Here is an 18,367-nt window from a genome sequence, read left to right on the forward strand (position 1 = left end):
ATTGAAAGGGACCACTGTGGCTCGTCTGCTCCCTGCTCAAGCAGGGTCATCCTAGAGCACATGACACAGGATTGCATCCAGATGGTTCTTGAGTATCTCCTGATAGTCAAGTGAGAGAGAACCCCACAACCTCTCTGAGCAACCTGTTCCAGTGCACAGTCACTGTGAAGTTCTTCCTCGTGCTCAGGTGGAACGTCCCGTGCATCGGTTTCTGCCCATTGCCTTGTGTCCTATTGTTTGGCACCACGAAGAGCCTGGCTCCATCCTCTTGGCACCCCCACTTTAGGTATTTATACATTATAGAGATATGTATTTAGGTATAAATTGATTAAATCCCCTCTCAACTGTGTCTTCTCCAGGTTTAACAAGCCTAGCTCCCTCAGCCATTCCTGGTAAGTGATGCTCCAGTCCCTCAATCACTTTTGTTGCCCTCCACTGGTCCTGCTCCAGCAGCTCCACGTCTCTCTTGCGCTGCGGAGCCCAGGACCGAACACAGCACTCCAGATGTGCCTCACAAAGGCCGAGCAAAGGGACAGGATCCCGTCCCTCGAGCCTCTCCTCGCCCTGCCCAGAGTCACAGATAAGGCACAAGGCCCCGCCACGCACAGACTAAGCGGGCCGGGCGGTTTCTCCCCGCCACACGGGCCGTTCCTACCGGGACCGGCTGAGGTGAAGCCCTCGCGGGCTGCGAGTCCCGGCCGGGCTGCGGGGCCCGTTCTCCCTGCTGGGCCCGCGCTGCCTGCTCTGGGCCCACCCTCCGCGACCGGGCCGGGCCGGGCCGGGCAGCGCCGGGCGGGGCGCGGCCTCACGGCGGAGCCGCCGCCGGGGGGCGCTGCAGGCGGCGGCGCTCGGGGCCGCGACGGCGCGCGCGGCGCTCGGGCCCTCCCGCGGCTCCCGGCCCTCGCTCGGCGCCCGGCTGTGGATCGGGGCGGCGGAGAAGGAGGAGAGGCAGAGGAGCAGGCGGGAGCGGGACGCGGCGAAGAAGCGCTGCCAGGAGCCATGTCCGCGCCCGCCGGGCTGCCGCCGCGGCCCGCCGCCGCCGCCGCGTTTTCACCGGGCGGGCCCGGCAGCTCCCTGGAGGCCGCGGCCCCTGCGAGCGGCGCGCCGCGCTGCCAGAACGGTGAGGGGCCTGCGCGGGGCCCGGGCGGGCGGGGAAAGGCCGCCCGCGGGGACCCCGGGACGAGCCGCGCCGCTCCCGCGGGGGGGTGAGGCCCTCTGGGTGCCGGGGGCCTGCGCGCTCTTCCTTCCTCCCGGGGAGCGGCAGTGGGCCCGGTGAATCCGGCAGCGAAAGCCTTCGGCTGAAAGGCAGCCGGACCCACCGGAGCTGCTCGGGGAAGCCGCGGGCCCCCACGGCTGCGTGCGGAAAGAACTTGAGAAGGCGCAGCCTCTCCCGCTTGGTTAAAGGGGCGAGGGAGGGGCTATCCCCCACCTTTCTCTCCTCGCGGATTTGGTTCTGCCCGGTGTTGTGGCGCCTGTTTTGTGGCATTTCTGGAAGGCTCTGCAGGCCGAGGCACCTCTAGGCCTCGACGCTGGCTGTCGTGCGTGAGAGTTGGCAGAAAAAAGAGTATTAAGGGCGAGAGTACTCACTTTGTAGCTATGCATGAACTTAAAAGTAGTGGGTGGGCAGGCGTTCATACTGCTGGATCTTGGAATTTGAGTTGAAAGCCAGCATTGGACCAGTGAAATGTGGGTCACTGAAAAACAAAGGCAGAATGCTTTGAAGACACAAAACATAGACTCCCGTTTCAGGTAGGGAGGTTATGAGACTTACTGTAGTATGAATGAAAGTAATGAGTGTACACTTCCGCGTTTTTAAATTGGTGCGCTATAAAATCAGTTCTTTATTGACACACCACGTTAACTCTTCAGAATCCCTGTATATTCATCTCCTCCATGTAATACTCGTTTAGTATCTAAAATTGGCCTCTTATTTGCAGAGTTCTAGCTCGTCTTGTTAAATCTTTTGTAGTCAGGCTATTTTCTGCACAGGTGTGTTTTCTGTGCAGGGTAGGAACCTACAGTTTTGGTTTTTTTTACTTGAGAATTGTGAATTTTTCTTGTGTCCAAAGGGATAGTTAAGTGCTAAGCACTTAAATGCCTATAAAGTAGGTGTTGAGGCAGTCACCGAAGAAAATGAAGGTAATTAAATGTTAGGTTTTAAGGAGATACTGATGCCTCAGTTGTGTCCAAACCGGTATTGTGATGCTGGGGTTTGTAAAAGTTGTTCAGAAAATGCCAGTTTAGATGGCTTTTAGTCAAAAAATGTGTCATTATCAGGATACAGCTGATACAGCATGAATAACCTGGAAGTGTTTTACAGAAACAAATTGAAACTGTTGTCCTATCTTTGTGTTCTTAGCTTAATAATTTTAAAGAGCCATCGTTACTGTTTGTTGTTTTACTTAGTTAACTCCATGTTGCTGCTAATATTGGTAAAACAACTTGTGTAAAACCAAGGCATAGACCATTTATTTTCTGCAAAAGGCTCTTTCTTTAATTCTGAGAAATGTATACACTGTTCAATAAGAGTCTTAAATGTTTGTTGCATAGCTTTGGGGTTTGTGTTCCTTTATGTGTCTTTGATGACTTTAAGTCAATAAACCTAAATTTTTTGTTTTGTGACCTTTAGCAATAGCATTCCAAAATTTTTGATTGGTCTATCTGTTGCCTGAGTACTAATCTCCTGAAGTTACAACACAGGATTTGAGGGTTTGGGTTTTTTTAAAATGGAAGTAGGAGAGGAAGTAGAGGGGAATAGCAATTGAAAAAGACTAGTGGAAATTTCTGTGCTATATAATAAACACTGAATTTCATAAAGGGATTGTCACTGCTTTTGAAATTTAATTTTATGTCATTGGAGTGGAATGTAAATGTAAGATCCTGAAGTGAATTGAGCTGTTTCTGTATTGGCTGAAAGAAAACACTGGTATATCCTTTCTTGTAGAGTGCTCTGTGTTTTAATTCGATAAAGTGTGAATTTTTCAGATAAAACTATGCAGTTGCTGCTATCTGATGAAAGAGACTGCTTTTTGCAGGAAGCAAGCAGCCTGCTGTACATATGATGGTATTGGGAAGAATGTTCAGGTTTGTTATTAGTGAGTTTGCCTGGTTCAGTGAACAAATCCATTTGAGATCCTTGGGGACTTCAGTTTTTGTTAAATTTAGGCATGATTGTTTCATTGGGTTTTTAAAAGTAATTTCTTGTGTGTGGTATTATTTTCTTCCTTCTCCCTTACAAGTTTGGGAAGCTTTTTTTTTTTTGTAGACGTACAAGTGGCCTTGTGTCTAAGTGGAAAATGACCTATTTCCTAATTTCAGCATAACAAAATGGTTCTTGTTAAGTGAGTACTCAAGGATGATGTGTTTCTTCAGTAGTTATGGAGGACTTAAGCACTAACAATTTAATGTATTAAAATGCAGCACAGAGAGGATAATTGTATTGAATTCCCATGGCTCTTTAGAAGTTTTGTATGGTTTGTAAGGCTGCCATTGGTATTTCTACTGACATTTTGGAAGCATAATTTTCATTATTGTGTAGCTTAGCCTTGTTTTTCATCCCTCCTCATACTTGGGATAGTTTTAGTCAGTTTAACAAATAGAACAGAGATGTGAAAGATGGGAAACCTCTGAATATTTTGTGGAAATGGAAAGCTCTGTGAATGAAGGAAGAGACACCAGTTCTGTGACTGAGCTGTAGTGAGACCTCAGCGCTGTCTTGATCTGCTGGTTTGCTTGCCAGCAGAAACAAGGGGCAGTGGTGCTGTCCCTTGCCCATGAGGTAAAGGAGGTGTGAGGAGCCTGTGGGAGGCGTCTCTGGGGGTGGGTGATGGGATGTAAGAAGTTTCAGAAAACTCACAGGTGGTTTTGGATAGAAAGGAAGTTTGGTGGTGTAGCATCCATAGACACCATGTAGCTAGGGTATGGGCAGACGGCTGAATTATGCTGCTGAGGGAATGCATGGACATAAAAACCAAACATGACATAAGCAAGCAAAACTTTACTAATTCACATAGTGGTGTAGCCATAGCACTGCCGCTGGTTTTTTTTTTTGTGGGAGTTTGGAGTTCTTTGTGTGGTGGCTTCCCCCTCCCTGAAAAAGCATTAAGATTTTTGGGGTTCACCTGTTAATGTCTGTGGAAATGCAGACATTACACATTGTAACTTTATATAGTAAGCATTAATTTGTTCGTAGGAGAGGTTCACTGCTTTTGTTACAGGAATGATGTTTTAGAGATACACCTGCTGGGTGCAGCTGAGGTTTTCAGCTCCTTTATAGAATTTTTTAAGATATTTGTCAGGTGTTTTGGAAGGATGGTGGTACCTGAGACATCAGGACAGATTGTGCAATTAATCAAATTTTGAAATAACACTGAAGATGTATTCTGATTTCCAGTGTTGAAAACTGTCCAGTTACTTAGTTACCATTAGGAGCTTCAGCTACTAATTGCAGTACAAAAATTACTTTCTACTCACATTGTTTGTAATCAAATGGACAGAAAACTCACTTCAGAAAATGAGAATAATCTTTAATCTGTAATTATAAAACTTGCTTTCAAAGGGCCTGCAGCTTGAAATCAATATAATTTTTCAAATGTTGTCTCAGTATGGTTTGCGTGTTTCTAGATGTTTCTGCTTAAATGTGTGAATAAAAAGGACTGCATTCCATCATGGAGAGACTGATATCTTGTGTTGGTAATTTAATCTCTATTTATAGTGTGGATTTTTAAACAAGCGCTAGATACTGGAAGACTTTGCAGTAGATGGTTTGATATGCAACCTTTTATTTAGGAGTCAGGTGCTCCTAAACCAGTTTCTAAAGTATTATTAAGTCTGCATATATCAGTAGAACAGATGCACAGACTTTTCAAATAAAATATCTTTTCTTGCTACTTTAAGTGGCATAGCTGCTTAAAGGCATAAGCCTTAACACATGTAAATTATTACTGCATTTTTGGGGTTGCTTTTTCAGACTTTAAAAAGCAGGTTGAAAGTCTGGCAAAGTTCATGTAGCTGTTAATGGCTTGCTCACTCAAAATAATTTTCCTTTAAAGGAGAAAAAACTGCAGCTCTATGAAACAGCTCCCTTTTTCAGGAAAAAGGTGAATCAGAAGATAGTTACATGCTCTCTTCAAAACTCTTTATGCTTTTCTCCCAAGTGTCTGTCTTTTGATGCAGTAGTCCAAGTTACTGTTCTGCAATTTTTTAGCTCCTTTCTCCTCTGCTCAACTCCCTGTCAGTTGTGAAAGGACATTTTTAATTTTACCAGAAAGACATTTTGAGCAATATGTTCCTTCCTTTTAGGGGTCTGTTCAAATTTATTATTAAAATTGCCTTGTAAATTAATCATAAGACATCTGGAGTTTCCTTGGAAAACAGTGATTTCTCAGAATTTTAAGACAGAAGTAATGCTGACGTTTTGTAATCATTGTAAATATAAGCAAAGGAATCAACTATTTATTATTACCTCAGCTGTGATTTAATTTGTGAGTGGGTCGGTGCTGTGTTTGTGTTTTTATTGACCAAGGAGTAGGAAATACCACTGTAGTCATTCTGCGTGATGTAAGCAATAGGGTGTGGGAATTTTAAGAAAGCAAGTTATCCACACAAAAGCATCTGTGGTTCACTAAAAACAGGGTTAAGGGGTGGGACATTGGGAGGAGCTTTGAGATTTCCCGTTAAGCAGTTGACTGAGAAAATCAGTTTGGACATGGCTACCATTTGGACTCTAGCAGGCAAGTACTTATTTGACCCTTCCTAGATCAGTATGTAATTAGCCTCTAATGTTGCAGAGATAATTGCAGCGATTCCAGAGGTCAGTTTCTCAGATACTGACATCTCTTGCACCTGATGTAAGTATCAGGTAGTAAATGAAAATGATGTGCCTTGTCAAATACTCTAGTTTCATAGAAGTGTCGGTTTTCCTGAAAGCATAATACATAAGGACATAGAAGACAAATATAACTGCCCTGCAACTCTTTATCTTGGTCACTACATTGAAGACTTGTAAAGAAGAATACCTATATTGTTACGTATTGACATACTGATTTGACTGCAGCTTTTCAGTTTCCATTTTCAGGCAGTTTCTGTAAGGCAAACTCTTGTGTTCAAACACTTAAAAATACCAGTTTGGTGCTTATTGTTGCTCATTATTTTTTAAGTATTAACTTCCTATAAACTCTTGAAAACATTCAAAATACAAACAAGAGGCAAACAGTCTTGGCATGGAAACCTCTTTCAAGAATGGAAGCAATCTGTTTTTCTGTTCTTCTTTGTGTGTTTGCAAATTATTTCAAATACTGTATTTGCATGTGTTATACATGGCTTATTGTCTCTCTGCTGGTGGGACTCAAACTCAAAAATAGAGACAGAAAAGAAGTAAGCAGTTGTTTGTTAGTTCAAGTGCAGAGTCCATTGGCCCTACTAGCAGACACCCGTTTAATACGTGTGATGTTTTCTCTTCGTTTCAGGTCCTATGCAGAGTCAGATGCAGTTCCCCTCTGGCTATGGCTCACATCTTCCAAATTACAGTGCGCCTTCAGGACACTATTCCCAAGTGCCCAATAAAGCTGCTGCTTCACATCTGGATAATCAGTACGGAGTCAGTTACTACCCTGGTTACTATTCAGCACCAGCACAAAATGTCACGACATCTGTGGGTAGCAATGTGTTGAATGCACAGGAATCACAGCAATTGTACAACAGCACTCCTCCTCATTCAGGGGCATCCAGTGACAGACCTGTTCAAGGAGCAGTATCGTCTGCGTCCTACTTGCATGTGAGTGCTCAGCAGTCGTATTCAGCATTTGATAATCACTACAGCACTTCTGTCAGTTCTTCAGTTGCATCTCAGGGATTCCCCCTTAATTCTGATCGCTACGCCATGCCCATGGTTTCTGGTGCCATGTATGCTAATGTTTCCTATCCTGTGGCTGCTGGCGGTGTGTATGGGCAGACATTGACCTCTCAGGGTCTACCTGCTGTTGGACACTTCAAAGAGACAAATGCGTTTCCTGGCCAGAGTACATCAGTACCTCACTCCCTTCAACAGCACGTTCCCGTGGGATATAATACAACGTTATCAACTGCTTCATCTGCTCAGTCTGTGCAAGACAACCTCGGCAGGAATCTCACCGGATCAGTTGCTAAAGTAAACAACCAAATAAATGCAGGTATGATGTTACTCAAGAGATAGTGAACTTCCAGATTTGTCTGGGAAACATAAGTATCGTGTGCTCTTGTTGGCTTGTTCTTATTCACTGTGTGGAATTCTGTAATGTAATTTTGAGTTCTGTCACTCATTCTTGTGTTTTTTTCTAATTTGGTTACCACAGTCCTCACAATAGCAGCTATTTGTTCCTATTGAGAGATACAGAAAGGTACACTATTTAGGGGATGGTTTTAGTTTATTTGTGTGGTTTTCATGTGAGTGGCTTCAGAAGGGAGCTTTTTCATGCAGTTCTGAAGGAATGTGTAATTTCTGAAATAATTCAGTTATTCACAAAGATACATTTTTCTTTTCTGGCTAGGGAGTTTTTCCAAATCATAGTTATTGTTTCTTTAAATTTTACCTAGTGACAGTGTGAGAGACTGAAATGTTAATGACTCAAAGCAATCAGCCATTTGTGGAGGCAGCAGAATACTTTGCTGAGGCCTGGTTTGCACACTTTTCCGGGGAGTAGGAGGAGAGCTTTTGGGGGTGTGGTGTGTGATGGGAAAGCCTTCAATCCACACGAGGCAGGGAGGCTACAAGCTGGGTTTTGAGCCAGGTTAAGAAGCAGGCCCTATGGAGGCAGGCTGTTACTTTTTATTATGCCAATTGTCCTTCCTTACACAACTGTCACACCTGAGGCCTGAGGGTGTTCATCCCTTCTGGTGGGGCATAACTGACTCAAGTGCTCTGACATGAGAGGCAGCTACGTGCCTTAGAAGGGGCCAAAACCATCCAAGACCCCCAAAGTGCCCCCAGACTCAATTTCCAAAGGAGTGGGCATGATCCACAGGGTTTTAAAAGACCATGTAAAACTCCCTTGCCTGCATCCAAGGGGAAGTGCTTGGAGTTCCCATGTACACCTGAACATAATTAACACATTGTGCTCGGTTGTGTGAGACCCCTACCAGCAAGAGGACCAGAAGAAGAAGACTAACAGGACACTGTCTGGATCCCCACGTGGTGATATCTTTCTGTTTATCCAACATCCAACATACATAATTTGTACATACTGCTTTTCCATGTTAAGTTTTGTCCCGTTTGGGTGGTAGGAGACATGTCATGATATGAGTCCATTGGCATCCCCACGTGCTGTCCATGCCTGGTGTCAGATGGCTTGTGGCTTCTTGATGGGTCTTAATCTGTCACTTGTCAGTCCCTTTTTCTCCCCTCCCCTCTCCTCTCTTTTTATTTTATTCTCTCTCTACTTCACATTTACTGTTAGATAAAATTCATACTATTGACTTTGGCATATAGTCTTGTTTGCACCATAATTCAGGCAGAGGCAACTCTGTAATAATTGGATCTTAATAAGAATACGTGCATTTTCTCACGAGGTTCAGGAAAAAAGTGGAACCCTCTATGGATTTTGAGTCAGTTGGGGTTTTTTAATTAATATTTTTGATAAGTATTTGAAAGAGTTAGGAAGTTGTAGCTGATTTTTGCAAGCAACAACTTGATGGTTTTAGTATGGATGTAGCTGTAAAGTTGTGAAGGTGCCAGTTGAAGGCAAGTGCGCTCAGTCCTCATTAGTTCTTTCAGCTTCTGTTTCATAGGAAAACTGAGTGCCAGTTCATGGGGTAGTACTTAGGAAGTACTGGAAGAGATTGGAGATGTGGGAGTACCTTCACAATGGAATACCTTGCTCTGCAGAGGAGAGAGCAATGGTCTGTGCAGGAAGATTCTGATTTTCTTTCTGAACTGGGAATTTTCTGACTTCACGCAGTTTTGACCTGTAAAGCAGTGCCAGACTACAGCTTGCTTTCTCTACTGAAGACAGTTGTTACATAACTGCAGGTTTCCTTTTTAATGCTTGATATTTCAGATTATGCTTTTTTAGAAGTTCCTGTAGCTGAGATATTCTCAGACCAAGGACTTAAGAAAGAATATGGCTTTGGTAAAACTTTTTTTGGGAAAAGCAGTTAAGCTTAAATGAAGCTCATTCAATCCACAGTTTGAATTTGGTTTCAGTATTGGTTCCCCCTCCCCCCCCCCCAAGACTAGAATGAAGAGTGTCGTCCTCACCTCACTCACTATTACTTTTAATATTAGTAGATTTGAATTCTGTGATGATGAGTGCTCTGTGTAATTGAAACAAAACACCATTTAAAAAAAGAAAAATAAGGAGCTCCTTGAAGAGCTCCTGAAGTTACTGGCATTTCATGGTTGTGCATAAGAATGGATTCTTTCGAGGACTGGCCAAAAAAGTTGACTCTCTTGAGTGCAGAATCTGCAGCTGGACTTGACGGAATGCAGGTGTCTTTCCAGAATAGCACAATATGCATTGGGTGTATGAAAACAACTTACTGATTGTTCAAACTGTTACTGTTTTCATTTACCGAAGTTTCTCTTGTGCTTGGGTAATACTGCGGTCGTTGGTTGGTTTGCTGGACTGTAGGCATCAATAGTTAAACCAGATTTTTCTGGGCTTGCATGAGAAGCATGCCCTGTCCTTCATTGCACAGTGCACAGGTTTCTGCAAGTGAATTATCTGCAAAATAATTTTTTTCTCTTTCCCCTGAATTCTGGTTCAACCTCAGCACACAAATAATTCCGTATTTGCTGACGAAGAAAAGCAGATAAACATAACAACTGATAGCAAGGCTGAAGGAAGAGCTGGACAGTTTTATTATTAAACCTTGAACACTTTAAACCATTTTTGATGTCTAGGGCTAAAGAAACTGCCTCCAATGATACCTGATTTCTTTTAATCTAGAATTCAGCATCTTTGGCTAAAATAATACTTACATAAATAAATTGTAATAATAATCATAAAATTGTGAAGTAATTATAGCAATTGTTTGACCCTGGAATAACTGGTTTGGTTTTGAGATGCTTTCTAAATTTCCCAGGGCAGTGTTACTGTTCTCAGATGGAGTAATTTTATATATAGTATTCAATTTGTTTTCAGCCTTTAAGAAAATGAGTTGGATTTTGAAAATTATTTGCCAGTTCTTGTACATCCTTGGAAAGTGTCTGAATACAATGCACAAGGAGCATAAGGAAATAATGAATGATCTTGTTGGAAGGAAACTTTCTGAATATTTCATCCTCCCTGCTTTCTTCAGGAAGAAGCCATGATGGGAAACAGTTGCCATCTGTTCTGTGCATAGTTTTTAGCTAAACTGCTTGAAGAAAAAATTACTGAAATTTGTGTGTGCTTTCTATGACTGTTTGTGTGAAGTATCCTCCTGTTCATCAGCGTGCCAGTAAGTTTCCCGTGTTGTAAAAGATGCCCCAATCTTTGAACAATAAATAAGCAAGTTGTAGACAGATAGTCAGTCAGGATACTACAGTTTTAATGTATTTTTCCAAAGCAGTTTTGTACAGTCAGCACTGAAAGCTCTCTGTGATGAAAATGAAATCTTTATGTGGAAGAATGATGTATTAATAAAATCTGTGTGTTCAAACAGGACTTACTCAGGAAACTTAGGCTGGGAAGGGTTTTTCAGAAGTTGTTTGATTTCTGAATTGATTTTACTTGAATAAAAAAAATTGTCACGCCTGGACTTTTAATGGTTTCTTTAAAAATCCCATTTTATGTATAGCCTTGCAAAGCCTCCAGCGTGTTAAATTTACTAAGATCAAACCTCTGAACTTCTGTATGTAGTATACTAATAATTTATATGAGAATAATCTTCTTTGCTTTAGGAAGTATAAATAAAGTAGAATATAAAATATCTCTAATTCAAGATTTTTCTCCTTGGAGATTTAAACTAGTTTAACCCTGCAAAATCACCCTCTTCTATCTTTAAAATCTGTATTTCAGCAGAACAGTGTTGGTAATAATCTGTCCAGGAGTGTTACACTATGTAAATGACTTACTTTGTATTATTTAGGCTTTTTGTCTTTCTAGGTCAGTAGCTTTCTTGAACGTTTTTCCAGTTTATTTCAGCTGAAATCGGAGCACTCCAATTATTCTGGGTGCTTTTCAAGTTAGCATGGATGCCATCCAGGATGCCTGAATTTTACTGGACTCTTCTTTGAGGAGAGGGAGCTGGAGTACTCCTTCTGTGGGTATATGGCACGGGTTTCTTTGCATCCTGTTATGGACAGTGTGCTTGAGCAGAAGCGAGCATTCTTCCCCTTATATCAGATCAGGATGTAAAGTCCTTGCTGCCCCAGTTCCATTGGAATGTAGGCTATAATCCAGTAAATCTGCTAATATAGGTGTGGCTGAAAAAAGGGGAAGGACTGCAGCCCGTACTGAAGGTCAGGGGCAAAGGGTGCCCTTGGAAAACAAGCTGCAGAGAGCTGGTACCTCTCTCCTTAGAAATTGTGTTGTGCGGGGGGCAGGGGGTGTGTGGAGTTGTGAAGGGAGGAAATCAAGATCACAGCTGAGGCAACTCAGAAGGGTAATTCTCACATCTCTTGAAATTTTGAGGAGATGCTGTGGTGATACTTTTTAACTGTGATCTGTAGGTCTCCGGTTAGAAATTAAATTACAACTCTGTGATGATGTATAGGGAGAAAATGGTGAATTACAATGCTAATTTGCCCAATTCTGCAGATTCTTTCTGTCACATACCTTTTAGCTGTAGATTGTTATGCTTGATCATTATTAGTGCAGGAGGGGTTCATGGTTGAGATGCATGAAGGGAAAACTTTAGTATACATTGAAGGTGAGGAGTTGAATGTGAAAACCAGAAAATACTGTGTCACAGAGAGAATGGGGTTTATATTTATCACAGCTTGACAAAACTCCTGACTTCTCATGACATCAGTTGATGGGAATATTATTTGGCCTAATTGTGTTTGTCCTGGATAAGTTGATGGGAAACTTGGGGTCTAAACTAGTGCCCAGTCCAGCTTTGTCTTCAGCTACAATAAGCAATCCTAAAAGGATACTTACATGACAGAATGCAGTCTTCTCACTGGCCAAAGGAAAAAAAAGTGAAAGTGTAGTTTCTCTCACCATAGATTGTTTCCTGTGATGATAGTTACCAACAATGTGGTTTTAAATATTTCATTTGTCCAAGTGTTTCCTTTGATCTTGGTTGCTTACAGCATTTAAAACCTCTATGGAATCACCAAAAAAAGTTTAACATTTAATTTTGCAGGTTGGTTTTTTGTATAAAGAAAAAAAACCGTTTTTTTTGTCAGAGTTTAGAAACATTTTTTTAGAATTCATTTAAAGGATTCACATAATTTTTAAGGTAATTGGATAACCTTTCCTTGAGAATAGATATTTGTACATGGCAGGAAGATATTACATCTTCAGCTAATCCACGTGTAAGTTGGTTTTGGCTTTGAGCACGTGACACTGACATTACAGCATTTGACACTCTCTACAGCACTGCTTAATGCTGCCAGCATTGCTATATTGACTTGAAATATGGAAAATACCATCACCCTAAAACAGCTCCCTCCTGCAAAACCTGGGTGAGCACGTGAATGTGGCAAAGAACTTCCCTTGCCAGCTTGCTTATCTTGCTTGAGGAAGCTACTGTAATAAGTGCATTCCTGCTGACAGGTTCTGAAGCTCCCATGGGGAATCTGCAAGTGTATAGAAGCAGAGGTTATAGCAAGTACATTGCAGTAAAAAAATGCTCTGTATATTCATTGGAAAAATACATCATTTTGATTTTGACAAGACTTGTAAAAAAGCTGTGTGTATGCTCAACATCAAATTTTAAAATTGCAAAATATTTAAAAGTTCCCTTGAGATAATAAAGATGTGTGCTGTTAATTTTTACTGTAAATAATAAAAATAGAAGGATCATTTTAAGCCGCCTCTTCTTCTTCACCATCTAAAGGAGACCTCAGCTTGCCCATAAAGTTCTTTGAGATATCACCTCCATTATTCAAGTCAGGGATTGTATGAACTACACAGCTATATGTGCAGAAAATGTAAAGTTAATAATACCTCTGCATCCTCTAGCAAATTCTGTAACTTAAACAAGTACTCTACAAATGGAAAATTTTGTTCTTGCTTAATTTCTGTGTTAGTTTACTGAGTACTTTTGGTAAAACTATTTCCTTTCTCTTTTTTTTAACAGCTTGGTCGGTCAGGGTTTTTTTTAGAAAGAGTCATAATACAGGTTTTCTCAATTTATGAGCAAAGAGCAACCCTTAGTGGAGAGCTAACTTAATTGAAGTTATGTTGTCCTTGTCTAATAGGATTTTCAACTGGACTATGTCAGATCTCTCAAAGCATTAATCTGACTTTTTTAAAGCAGATTATATCTAGTCCAGATGTCTAAAACACATCAGAAGTTTTGTGGAATACTCAGGGCTGATTCAAATAGATTGCTTGGAATATGAGCCTCATAACTGAACACCCATATTGCAAAGTGCCAGCACTGCAAGGGAGACATAATACTCATTTACTGCATAGGGTTTCCTCCCATGGGAGGAATGTTGAGGGGTCCTATTTCAGGTGGACTACAGTCCACTTGTATGGGAAGAGTAATTTGTAAAACCACAGTGTTGTAGGGGTGTATCAAAAGAAGCTTCAGCTTAGTCTTACTCTTACTGCATCATGCTCTTTTTTTTTTGCTGTTGTCAAAGCAATTTGTTCATTATAATGGAGTTTTAGCACTGTAGGTACTGAAATTTTTAAAGCAACCAACCTTTCCATAGATACTTGTTTGAAGGCATCTCTCTTTGAAATACTGTGTTGGTTTTTTGTAGTTACTGTGGAGTCAAATGTGGTTGCCTGTGTTGTGTAATTGTCTGTGCAAGTACATACAAAGGGTTCCTGCTTTCTGCTGTTGTTTTCAGGTGGCATTGATTCTTCACAGCCCGTGCACTCAGTGAGCCAGAATGTTCCATTTACCAAGCCTGGAGTTGGAACATCTGCTTCCTCTGCTGGGATGTCGTCAGTAAGGTCACCTGCTCCAAGCCTGTCTTCAAAGCCACCATCTTCACCACCTGTTACACAGTCACCAGAGCTGGCCCTTCAGGAAGGTACTAAAAGGGAATGGGAAGTCACACTGCAGACTTTTGCTCTGTTCCACGTGCACACATGAATGCTGGAAGTTTTATTACTGCTTTTCTGTGTTTGACTGGAGCACATCTCTGGCATCTCATCAGGCTCCCTTAGTGGTGGTGTTTTATGTCACCTTAGTTGTAGCTTCTCTTAGTGCTTGTGTTTGATTTCCTTTGTCCATGTGTTGCCTTTGGCTTGTTTGTCTTGTCAGTCTTACATGTCTCTTGCTCAAAAACCCCTTCTTTTAGTTCCCTTATTCTAAAAAGCTGCTTGCTTCCTTAATTTCTTAGAGGAAGGTCTTAAAATTAGCTTGTAATTAGTCTGTATTGAAAAATGAAATGTAAGCTAGAAATCTGCTAGTGTGTTTGTGGAAACAGTGAGTTTGAGGGTTAAATTCAAACTGGTAGAGTTGTTTTCTTACTGCCTAGCTGTAAGTGCCCCTGGAAAGCTGCTGCATGAATTCTTGTGGGAAAACAGGACTGTTTGTATAATCTCCTTCCTATTCTGATGTTGGCAGCATCTTGACAAAGAATCAATTGGCTTTTGAGCCTTCTTCACTTAAATTAAACTTTACACTGATGTTTTAACTGTCCTCTTGATTATTACATGTTTCTGTATTTAGTATTACAGATCTAATTGACTGCATGATTTTTTTTTTTTTTTTTTTTTGGCCATGTCTTCTCTTAGTAATTTCAGAATTTTAAATTCTTATGGAAAAAGAACACTGCCTGAGAAGTAGAAATAAGCATTAATTTTGTCCAGAACAAGGTGGTATCTCTGTTGTTCAGAATAATTAGCAACTGCATGGTGTGTGATTGTCACAGCATATTTTTTTTATTTTTAAATTACAGAATCCTCTGATATAAATAACTGAATTACCCCTTTTCCTCCATTTCCTCCTTTTTCTGGCAGAATGCAGATTACAGGTTGTTCATAAATCATTTCTGTATATATTAGAGGGAAAAAAAAGCTGTTCATTGCTATGAAGTCCTATGTACAGTGTATCATTTTAAGGAAAAGATGTTAGTTTTTGGAACTGTTGCTCTTGCACAGTTTTATAGTTGATTTTGGTGCTAGATAGACTTTGTGTTGTAGGTGTGCTTGCTAGGAAGAAAGTGTTGATTCTTTTTCCAAAGATACAGCAAACCAAGTTTTGAACGAAAAAATTATTTTAGCTGTTTAACTGTAATTGCCTTGATGTGCAATGTGCGTGTTCTGGGAGTGATTCCCGTGAAATCTATGATCACCTGGTACAACAGCTACAGATCAGTGCAGTGGCTGCTGAACTTCTCTACATTCAAATGCTTCCACTAAGTGAAGGTGAATGCAGTAAGGGGCTGAATGAGCACATCTTAAAAACAACAATATGTTGGCAGTATAAACATAAGTTGTCAGGAATTTCTGTTCTTCTAATCTTGTCTATTTACATGTCATCACACGTGAGTTTCTGTGTTCAGATGAGGTTTTATGGGTGTTGGAACACTTGAAACTCTTCATTAGTTTTGTTTGAGGAGTCTGAAATAAATAATGTACTCTTGCTTTTTTTATCAACAACTTCTTATCAAAAGTTAAATGTGATAACTATTTGTGAAAGTGAACCTACTGAAAAAACAGAATGCTTGCTTTCCAAGTAGCTGTCCTTTCTTTATTCTTCTTATCCATGCACATGATGTCTTTACACTCTCACATCTACTTTTACTTTGGTTCTTGCTGTTACGGTGCAGCCCTTCCTGTCATCCTGACTTTTATCCCTTTTACTTGCATGTTAATTATTTTAAGGTAGTTTATTTTTCCTCTCTTCCACAATAATGCAGCTGGTCTCTTTTATTTCTCGGTAGTTCTTCCAGGCCTGAGAAAAGACATAGTCTGTCGGTCTTTTCTTGCACAGATAATGATTTTCTGGGTGAGCATGTGCATCCAGTAAATTTATAAAAGATAGAACTAGAAATTACTCAAATTAGCCCCGTGTTTTAGCAGTATGGAAAAACTGAAGCACGGAATCTACTCAATGGCATTGGGGATTATTTTTCATTCATTGTTGTGACTACTTGAATTATGGGAGGAATTTGATTGGAATTGTGCAAGTATTAATGCACTAGATAAAGGAATATAATGCCCATCTTTTCTAGCACCAGTCTTTCTCTGAAAGTTCACCTTCTCAAGGATGTTGTTATATAGTTTTGCTTTGTTTCTTTTTACTTCCAGTATTTGAGTAGATACTCTTCACCTTAATTCTGTTGGGGTTTTAAAGTAAGATTAAACTGCTTCTCTTGAGTTCATTTGCTAACCCTTTTTGAAAAAGCCATGAAAATAACAGTATTTATAGACCATATTTTAAATGAAATAAAGGTTGATATGGTTGATTGAAGTTATGGATGGGCATATTATTTATTACCATGATGGTTTCAGATTATATATAACATAATACTTCTGTAATGCTTTATAGTATTAAAATAATGCTACTCATTGGTGCCACAGTACTTCTACAGCGGGAAGGAACTCCAAACTCACAAATATTTGAAGAGTTTTGATTACTTAGGATATTTTCTTGCCATACCAATGAGTTAGATTGATAAGAGAGAAGCAGTGATCACTTGCATTTATTTAGGATGTCACTGCCTGACTAAAAGCATATTTAAAATCTCTGCTAACCCTTGTCAAAAGAGAAATGTAAGATTTCTTGAAAATGCTGAAAATGCATCAATAACAAGTAATGTAGGAAATTAACTATAAGCCATTGCTGCATGCTTTACTCTGTTTTGAAATTGTATGTTTGTGTTGCTTTTGTGTATTGCTCATGTATGTTTAGAGTAGATATTGTAAAAGCAAATAAATAAAAAACTAAAAATGCCGTAATAGGTTGTGCTGTGGAGGTGACAGCAGTAGCACTTGGTGCATTGCCACCAGATACTAGAAGTGCATGGTGTAATCACATGCTTATGGGCCTGAATTTAGGCACTCATGTAAACATAACCCAAATTTCATGTTTAACTAGCTTTAATTTCACTGATCATGTTGTGCTCTCTGTATGTGTGTTTGTACTCTTGCATGTGGCTACAGCAGTATATTTCATACATTTCTGACAGAATTCAGAATTATTCTTGTCTTAAAAGGGGCAGGTGTGCCAAGCAAAAGTTAATACTAAACATTTGAATCACATAATTTGAATTTATGTGGAAATAACCCCTTTATTTCTGTGTATTAATTTATGAAAGTACTCCACTGGACAAACTGGTATTAAAAAGATAGATGGGAAGTCTGTGTGTTTAATTTCCTGATACACATGCACATACACACATATAAAATTATCTGCTAACTTCCATGTGTTACAAATACTTTGCTGAACTAGCCCACTAAAAACTGCTTCTAGGGTTGTAGATTTAACTTGTTGCATGCTGGGATTTTCTCTGGAACAGCTGATTTCTCTCACTTTTAATGCAATGATTTGTGACTTTCGTTTCTCGTCTTTCCTGTCTGTCTGACTCTGATGTTTGTGCTTTCCACTTCACAGGCATGCAGTATGGTGGATATGTTAATAATCAAGCTAGCTCTGCACCAGCTCCCTTGTCATCAAGTTCAGATGATGAGGAAGAGGATGAGGAGGATGAGGAAGCAGGTTGGCTTTAGCTTTACACCAGTATCTTGTTCTCTTCCTACTCCAGGTTTTCTCCATATTTCCATCCCCTGAAACTTTTTCTTCCTTTAAGACAAAGCATCACTCTGACTCTTCAGCTTGAAATTTCCCAGCTGTTACTAGTATAGTAATCAAAAAGGACTTCAGTAGCAACCAACAAATAGGTCCTTTTTTTATCATGTTAATATCAGATGTTTTATGAATCTAACAAAGTAATATTCACGACTTGCAAGACTCCCATATTTTTAGTATTTTGATTTGCAGTGAGTTTTAATTGAAGATAACTAGCAGTAGAACTTAGACTGATAATTGTTCAGGTTAAGCAACCAGATGCCATTTGTATCATTACATGAAACAGTGTTTACCTTGTTTCTCATTCTGTGCCTGAGGAACTCATACAGTTAAGGCAGTAAACATTGAGAGGTTGTAAATGTGCTTTTTAGGACAGTAAATTAATCTGTGCTGCTTTTTTTTTTTTTTTTTTCTTCTAAAGGAGTATGTCTCAATGATCAGGCATATAGGTTCAGTTTTAATCTGCTTGCTTTGTAGAAAACTTTAAAAGTTTGTCGATTTTTTTTTTTGTTTTTGAGAAGTG

At 40.3% G+C, this 18,367-nt stretch overlaps 1 protein-coding gene across 3 annotated transcripts in view; it reads left to right on the forward strand.

The window, feature by feature from the left end:
• Nucleotides 1-958: 958 nt before the first annotated feature.
• SEC24B (SEC24 homolog B, COPII coat complex component) overlaps nucleotides 959-18,367 on the forward strand; it is a 42,206-nt gene continuing 24,797 nt past the window's right edge. Inside the window, exons 1-4 of one of the 3 annotated variants that reach the window (XM_040064083.1) lie at nucleotides 959-1,120; nucleotides 6,468-7,169; nucleotides 13,931-14,116; nucleotides 17,650-17,754. In XM_040064083.1, coding sequence (XP_039920017.1) covers nucleotides 1,000-1,120; nucleotides 6,468-7,169; nucleotides 13,931-14,116; nucleotides 17,650-17,754 — 1,114 coding nt within the window. In that variant the 5' untranslated portion in view covers nucleotides 959-999. Of the gene's footprint in view, nucleotides 1,121-1,453; nucleotides 1,750-6,467; nucleotides 7,170-13,930; nucleotides 14,117-17,649; nucleotides 17,755-18,367 lie in introns of those variants that run through there. The other 2 variants (XM_040064084.2, XM_058420614.1) reach the window with 2 other exon arrangements.

Source organism: Hirundo rustica, chromosome 5 (genome assembly GCF_015227805.2).
Source record: "Hirundo rustica isolate bHirRus1 chromosome 5, bHirRus1.pri.v3, whole genome shotgun sequence".
NCBI classification, from domain to species: Eukaryota; Metazoa; Chordata; class Aves; order Passeriformes; family Hirundinidae; genus Hirundo; species Hirundo rustica.